The sequence below is a fragment of the Dermacentor silvarum genome, chromosome 1 (assembly GCF_013339745.2).
Source record: "Dermacentor silvarum isolate Dsil-2018 chromosome 1, BIME_Dsil_1.4, whole genome shotgun sequence".
NCBI lineage: Eukaryota > Metazoa > Arthropoda > Arachnida > Ixodida > Ixodidae > Dermacentor > Dermacentor silvarum.
In genome coordinates this window covers 432,172,772-432,181,560 of record NC_051154.1, presented here as the reverse complement: position 1 = coordinate 432,181,560, position 8,789 = coordinate 432,172,772, and the positions used below count along the sequence as shown (strand labels likewise).

The 8,789-nt window shown below is 45.4% G+C and overlaps 1 protein-coding gene across 1 annotated transcript in view; it reads left to right on the top strand.

The window, feature by feature from the left end:
• LOC119448311 (phospholipid-transporting ATPase ABCA3-like) overlaps positions 1-983 on the top strand; it is a 150,405-nt gene extending 149,422 nt beyond the window's left edge. The window contains exon 23 of the mRNA XM_049664094.1: positions 914-983. Coding sequence (XP_049520051.1) covers positions 914-983 — 70 coding nt within the window. The remainder of the gene's footprint in view (positions 1-913) is intronic.
• The last annotated feature ends 7,806 nt before the right edge of the window (positions 984-8,789 follow it).

Below are 8,789 nucleotides of genomic sequence, written 5' to 3'. Positions count from 1 at the left end.
AACGCGTGTACAGCGCACACCAGTGCGCCCCAGCGTCATAGCAGTGAAACCAGCGTCTCGTCCAGTGTGACCCAGCACTTCTCCAGCGATCTCACCAGTGTCGCAGTGACTCCCAGAGTGCGCCAGCGTTCCCAGTGCCACCCAGTGTCCCCAATGCCACCCAGTGTCAAAAAAACGCGCTGGTTTCGCACTGGAAGACGCTGGTTTATGCAATAGGGATGCTCATTTGGGAAGGATGAAATTATGAAGATTCATTCGAGAATGACAGCAGCTGGAATATATACTGGGAAAGTACTAGGAATGCATGCAAGGAGCGCCTTAAGTGGTATTGTTAGGGTGGTTATATCCACAGTTGCTTTTTTTTTACTGATCAACAGAATACGTGTTGTGATTCGCTTACCTAATCAAATGAAACACCAACATTTCCCTGTCTGAAAAATATCTAACCCACAAAAAGTGTTTTTTAAGATATAAATACAAGAAGAATTGCATGCATAATTTGCATCCTTTAAAATGGCAGTCGTTGAAGCATGTGGCGACGTGCTCAACGCACCAGGCGAAAACAACTTCACACTAAAGGTTACAAGAATACGACCTGTAAGAGCACTGTCCATGCAGACTAACCATCTGAAACGATTATTGTTTATGCTAGCGCTGAATCGAGCTCCAATTTATTGAACTTTCTTAGGCCTCAAGACAATTTTTTGCAACAATACCAGCGTTAATGTACAAAATATTTGGGTGTAAATTCTATTTTTAGTCAGTTATATAACAGCCTAGACCAACACATTGACATAAACATCAGGCGCAAGCTCCTGAAGCGCAAGCAAGCTTTGTCGTAAAAATTACGTTTAACGCTTCCTCGTCAATCGGTGTACAACTTTCTTGCTCTAAGCGTTGCACTTCTGTGTAGGGTAGCCTACTTCGTCGATCACCATTTTCGGCCACGGCAACTCAACGTGTTCGACAGTAGGTGGCTTTGACCCGGCGTGTGTCACGCGTCAAAAACTTTATTGGCTACAAAGAAAACAAAAAGTGAACCGTACTGGATATATTGAGCCCGAGAATATTTTAATGGAGCCCCAAGAGCCCTGGAAGGCCGAGACACTCTACTTTTGCTGCTGTTTCCTGTAAACAGCCAAGCTGCATTGGGTGGTTCAAAGAATCGATAATCATTTTTTTCCTATTATCTTTCTCCGCTACCCATCTGCAATATACTTGCATGCTTTTCTATTTGGCAGCAGAAACGACGGTCATTAGAAGCCTTGCACGAATTGGCCTGTGAAGAAACAGACTGCGTGTTTGTACTCAATCTTTGGCCGTACATTCATCGAGCAAGTGCAAGTGTTCCGAAATAGATGGCACCACTTCTGTGCAAGGTGTTTGTCAACGAAGTGCTGTTGAAATCAATGACAAAAAATGGGCTTGTGAAAACCTTGCCAATATAAGAAAACACCATGTCGAGATTACGAAAAACGCCCATAGAACACTTAGTTAAGCGTAAATATACGTTTCCTGGAACAAATACATGGTCATGGATTAGAACACTCGAAATAAGCATATTCTGGGCGGTAGAGACAGCCGCTATAAATAAAGGCAAAGGGCATTTAAGTGAAAACGAGACGAACATTTTAAAACGTATCAGAATTAGACGAGCAATGCATGACGAGAGTGAAAAGAAGCAGCTCACTGCGCTGCATAAACACGGGAATTAACGCGTAACGTAGAAGAACGACTATTCAAAAGGTTCGACAAAACCAACGAAAGCCGTCACTACTCAATTTACAAGACTTAAGAAAGCGGTTGCATGAGATACAGTTCTTGTCAGTGGATTTTGAATGTGAGATTAGGCATGGAATGGAGTGTCGCGAACTGTTTCCTCCACCTGCTTGTAGATCTCCATTGTCTTTTTTGCTTCCATTCTTTGCATCCAATTTAGTTTATCCGTTCCTCTCACTTTCTTTTTGATGACTCCTGGTTGTCTATTAGACTTTGAATTACCCTGCACTTTGTTGCCAACTTCCATGACCTCTTCCCCCCAAAACACGGTGCACAACACCATCTGGTGGTGCAGCAGATAACCTTGTGTCACCTGAGTGAACTCTCTCCCATGCATTTCCACCGATCGAAGCATCTTCCACTCGCATAGAAAACGACAACGACTCGCGCAGTATATCGCAAAAAATGTTTCGCTTTAAGAACTGGTGAGATAACACAATTATGCTCGCTAATGTCATTATATGCCTGCAGAGAAACGCACGTGTTTGGTTTCAGACACGCGAAGAAGACTTGGCCAGCTGGGCTTACTGCTAGCAAGACCTGCGGGAACTTTTCTTCAAACAAGTCGCGTGCAAGCGCGCCGCAAAGAGCCGGGTCGCCAACGTGAACCTAATCTTAGGCCATGGACATTCATGATATATTAGGTCGGTGTCGGCAGGCAACGACAAAACTCGCGAACTAAAACGGTTAGCCTAATTCGCAAAGGCATCGCTGACGACTCCTTAATTTGTTGATGTTCAATTGCTTGACCGTTGATGAGATTATAGACGAATGCTGATGCTTCAAAGGAGCGAAGACTCGTTCTTCGCAGCAGTTCGGACGTAACTCAAGTGATGTGGCTTTTGCCTCTGGTAAATGCCAGGCATGCTTATTAATGCCTTGGATTATTAAGACATATATCATTTAATTTATTTTCACCTTAAAAGCCGGGATGATAATATTAGTGTAAGGGGGGTGCACAGAAACGTATATAAAAGGTACAATATTGTGTTGGTAGCGTAAATTTAGAAGCACGTACAAGAAGACAAAAGAAATTGTGGATTGGTTTAGGGGAAGAATATGTTTCTGAAGTTCAAGCAAGATGGTTATCTAACTTATTCCGGAATGATTTATCGCCAAGGCATGAAGCTATTATTTCTGGAAGGATACCCAAGACAAAATATTTTGCGTTATTTCTCTCCATACGATCTGTTTTTATTGCTGGTCAGATACCTGCTCTGGTTGATAATTAGGTACGCGTGTTTTGGGTTTGATAAATATTGCTTCCAGAGTTCTCAGGCAGAAGATTGTATTTTGTGTAATCACCAACCAAGCTGATATTCTTGGATTTGAGTTTGGTTGACCATTATGTAAAGGTGGGGAATAAATTACTTAATGCAGGCGGCTTTTTTCATTTCTTTTTTTGCGTTCAAGTTGGGTTCTCTATAAGCAGCATTCGGATGTTTCATTGGCCATTCTTTATAACACAGTGTTTCATGGTAGAATACAAAGCCCTCTTAAGACGTATAGGTAAGAGGCCGCGCTCACTTTTCTGTGCAGCACTAAACACGCTTCCAGTCTTAAGACTGCGCTGCTGGAATCAGCGGATATCACATGCAATTCAAGTGTACCCCGACTGCTGTCAAAGAGTTTCATTCCATCTGCAGATGCCAAGTCACTAGTTCTGGAACATTTGAACACGACTTACCCGAATCACCTACAAGCGTGCCTACAAGTATACACAGATGGCTCTGTAAAAGTAGACGAAGACCACTGCTCAGCTACATTCTATATTTCCTCTCTGATATATACGTAGTCTGGCCATATGGACTATATAGGCTCGTCGACAGTTGTGGAAGGCGTGGCAAAAGCTGCTCCTTTGCGCAAAACTAGACTTTGCGTCTGCAGAATATGGTTGTTCTTACAGACTGACAGGCCGCGTTCCAACAACTCTACTATGGTGTGCCATCTATCAAGTTCCCGCGCAAATCACTAGCCCTCGGGAAAGAACTCGACAACAAAGGCTTCACAATGAAGTTTCAGCCACATTGGTATTTCTGTCAACGAAAAGGCTGATGGGCTCGTACACGCAGCGGTGTATCTTCCTCCCAAAGTCAAGGCTCCAAAGAGTAATCAAGTTGAAAAATCTGCCATTCGAAACCACTTTGGCTCACTTTGGTTTCCACCGCATATGCCCTGCGTAAGGAAGAAATTTCACCGCGAGGAAGCCTCACTTCTATAACTTCCATATCGAATAAGGACAGGATCTGCTAGTACACCGGCCTGATTACTTAGGACGGGGCGAATTATTTCTCCGAACTGTACGGCATGTGACGAGACAGGAGACATTGAACACTTTCTGCAGTAGTTCTTCTGGAGGGACGCTCTCCTGGAGAATCTGCAAGAAAAAGGACCTGCCGCGTGAGTGCCTGGAACACCTTGTATTTCGCGAGGGATCAGTTATAGCCCACAAAGAAACTTCACGTCTCCTTATCGACTTCTTAAGAGAGACTGGTTTGATGGACATAAGGTGAAATACTGCAGTCATATTGTAAGAGACGCTCGGGCGGAGCACTTGCCGGCCTTGACCACCAGGCTAAGCCCGCCTGTTGCTACAATCCACCCCCACCACCACCAACATGTATTGGCGTTTTAATGAAGAATGTCAGTCGTAAAGAAATGCACTAGCGGTCACGTCAATCGCTACGTTGCCGTCGCTAATTTGTAGACGTTCATGGTAAAATTTTTTACCAGCATCACTTCCACGCCTACGAGTGCATTGATTTAGGTAAAAATAAAGGATTATTAAGCTATTTATTATTTGTAGGCACTCATGTTGAGCTGTTAAAGGTCAATAATGGCAGGAGAACTTTCAGAAGAAGCGTTCCCGATCTGAAACAATTTTGACTTCGAACCACCCTGCGTTCTTGAATGCGACGTAGCGTTGCGGCTTGGCGCCTGAAAACAAAACGCACATGGAAAGAGTTTAAGAGAAGAAGGGCACAGCAAGAAAGAATCATCAACTGTGCAAGTGAACGTGTAAAATTGACCGATTGGAGCATAAGCATCAACCAGACAAACAAACAAAAAACAAACGAAGAGAGATGAGAGTTTCTAGTGAGTGGACAAAGTATACATATGTGTCGTCTTGCTTCCATCGACCAGCAATCTCAATTTTCTCAAGGTCATCCGTACGTACCGCGAATCAAAAAGAGTTTAGTAGTGCGGAAAATACTTGGAAAAATTTTGGTGGCTTAGGTAAGCATGTTTTTTTTTTTCAAGCGAAGCTTGTATTGGTTTACAAGTTTCGGTAGCATTTTGGACACGCAGAAACGCCCGTGTGGCGTATACCCGCATTGCATATGCGGGTATGAGCTAGAAATATGCGGGTATGAGTCAGGGGCAAAAAAGACAGAAAGGAAAGGAGGGAAAGAAATGAAAGAAGAAAGAGCAGGTGCGGGTAAAGCTGCACCGGCGCCGGATTACGTGACGCGCGCGACCGGTCAGGGTTGTTTTGTGTTTCGCGGGGAGGGAAAGAGGAGGAAAGAGGGTCGGCGCTCACTCCGCCGGGCTTCCCTCGCCTTATATCAGTTTAGGTGTCCGGATGGGAAGGTTAAGCGTGGTGCGTTCCGCCGAGGAGCAGGCTGCGTTTGAGCAATGGCGCCGCGAACGCGCTCGGGAAAGTGCTAGTAGAAAACGTGCCGATTCGAGCGTGAGGGCTTCCGAAGCCCAGGCGAAACGTCAGCGAAGAGCCGTGGACCCCGAGTAGCGGGAGCACGATGCTGAGGCCAAATGTCAGCGAAGAGCCGCTGACCGCGAGTTGCGTGAGCGCGATGTTGAGGCCAAACGTCAGCGTCGTCTTGCCCTCCAGGAACCCGACAACGGTGGTGCACGCCTCGTCAATGCTAGCGACGACTTCCCTGGTGCGACGGCCAGGTTTCAACGCGAGTTTCTCAACCGGAACTTCGGGGCCAGCTGCAGTGCGTGTGACCGGCTGTGGTTCGAGCACGACGTGGTACTCGTCAGTGCAATTCCTTCTCAGGAACACCAAAGAAACACACCACAAGCTTCGCTTACCCCCGTTTCCTCGACAGGGGTGGGGCTACTGATTTAAAAAAAATTATTTCGCCAAGTCTGAAGACACCTACAATTGCCCATGGCACAAAAATGACACGCACACCAGTCTCATTCTAATGGTAGCGAATGTTTTGAAACTCGGCGTGTGCACCACTGTGCCACTTTCACGTCTTCTTCCCTCTGACAGCTCGCTCTTTGCGGTTTCATGTCAGATTGCAGAATCTCCAGGACCGGCCTCCTTTGCACCGAACTTACCTCGCAGCAGTATACGCTACGTCGAAAGCGTGCGAAGTTTTATCTACTTCATGATCGCCCAAGTTAATCAATGTTTTACACTTCTTCGCTGGTGTGCAAATGCCAGTGTCGTTTTAACGTGCACCACTTGACATATCGCCTAACACCTAGTTGCTGATGACGTCACAATTCATGGTTCTCCCGCTTTCGCTCGTTCACTACTCTTGTAGAACCCAACAATCGTCATCTCGTAAGCACCCATCGAACCGGCGTAGAAATCATGTCATTGGTGCCATAAGATCATCTTCGAGGTGGTCGTTATTGTCGTGCTGTCGTTACGGACACGTACCCTCCCTACCCCAAACTCACAACTCCTCAGTAAATTTACACAAACACATTGGTTCACCAATGGGTATACGCAACTGCAAACAATGCTGGATAGCCAGGTTCCTGCACAATGCTTATCATAAGGTTGATTCCCACCGGGCGTGAGATCGGCACAATTTTTATTAACGCAACAGCATTAATTGCCCTGTGTCGCAGAAAATCCGGTGTCGGCGTCGTTGTCCATGAGTGAAATTTCCCGTATATATTTAGGTATGTGTATATGCCACGCTTTGCTCTATGACAAGCGGTATATGCGGGTTATATTGCCACACCATTCTATCGCTAAAGCTGCTCATACCTAGTCTTTCATTGTTGGCAACGTTATCTCTCGCCATTTTGAGAATGACCGCCCACAAATAAATGTCATGAAACAAAACACCGACAGCGCATGTCCTTTATGTTAAATCTTCGCAGACTGAAATATTAAAAGGGCGCAACACTAACACAAACCTGAAAACGATGTGATTTTTTTCTCGTGGCTGTGCACTACCTCCGGTGTAAGCCCACGCAAGAGGCCACGTTTCTACCTGAAAGCTCCCCTTCGTGTGTAATGTTCGTCGCCGGCGTTTCCCGATCGAACATTACGGTTACATAAGCCCGGGTAGCGTGCGAAGAAGTCAGGATTCTTTGAGTGTTATCGCGTTGCACTCTTAATGGCTAAGGTTAAGCGTCATCCAAGTTTTTTTATTTCGTGCTGCAAGACTCCAAGAAATGCTTTTTAAATATTGATTTTCACATTTATTTTTCTTCATTGCAACCGTAGCGGCAGGGCAGACACGCAGTGACAGCAGGTGCCTGCATCTGCAAGAACGGCGCGTACTTTCAGCTTTCGATTCTTTAACTCAAAAGACCATGGTTTTTCCCCCGAGCCAGGGCCCGGCTTTTCGATGTAAATAGTTGCGCTTTCTATTATTAGTGGGATATCTCGTCGAAGGCAGCGTTTCAGTCGATGCTTACACAAAGAAATGTAGCCCACAAATAGGAAATTTTAAAGGAGGACACCAAAAACTTTATTTCCGGCCTTCGAGAACGACAATCCGCCTTTTGCGTTGCGCTGTGGCGCCACCTTAGTGGGCTCAGCGAGAAACGATATGTACCGCGTCGCAGTGGCGTAGCCAGAAATTTTGTTCGGGGGGGGGCTCAGGTTGCAGCGCGGCCTCCTCCTTATAGAATTTGTCGAGGGATCAAATGCATGAATAATAACTGCATTGCCAATTTCATTGTATATTAGATGCTGCAAACGAATTATTGAACGTTATGCACTATCCATTAAAATATGTATGTTTTCATAACAGAATATATTCGTATGCCCCAAAAATTGTGGCAGAAATAACTGATATCAATGCTTCCGTGTGTTTTTTTCTAAATAATAAGTAAAGAAAACATCACATGAACTTTAGAACTATTGACCCTTTTCGCGGAGCAGTTTGTTTTAGAGAAACGAGATGGCGCTCACGGCGGCGCGCCATACCTCTCCTCAGCGACCGCGCACGAATACGAAACCATTGCCGATTCTACCTTGCTTCTGTGCGATCAGCTGTCGGAAATGCAACTGAGTTTTCGCTAACACACTGTGCTCCAATCATGCTAGATTGAATAATGTGGATTGAAGACGTGTGCAGTAGTTGGCTGCAAAAATAGTGACTGGCATGTTAAGGAATAGAATGAATCTGTGTGGCGAAGTTCGCGGACCGCTGCTGCAACTGTCCGAACGTGTTACCGGCACTTCGTGATGTACGGCTTTCCTAGAGGATACAGAAATTTGCTCATCCGCCAGCCTTGTATCGCTAACCTTCAAAGAAAGGGCTTCATCCCTAGAACGTCGGCAACAGTGAGTACCACTCGTTAAACAATGACAAAGGGACTAGCGCCGCTTCCTGTCATAGTAAGTTTCGCGCACGTTATCTATACACATCTGTCCAAATGGCAGGAAAACTTACGCCCACTCTATCGCCGACGTATCAAGAATAAGTGAATGGACGCACACTTGAATATATGCGCACTGTATACACACAATAAATGACGGACTACACCTATGGCGCACCAATGGTCGAAGCTGAATGTTTCGTGACGGTCCACAAGAGTAAGCAAGTTACTAGCTGTAATATATATTTGCTACAAGGTATTACAATGTACAAAACAGCTACGTTTCAAGCCTTTTGCGCAGCAAGAACAAATCTATCAGATTCGGAACTGAGCACACCCGCGAGCGATTAGGCAGAAAATAATCATATAGTGGCCGCATCGAGGAACTTCACTGAGTCAGAAACCGACAAGCCACTGCTTCAAAATATTTGCCGAATAAAGAACAAAGAGCACACTAATTAATCCTG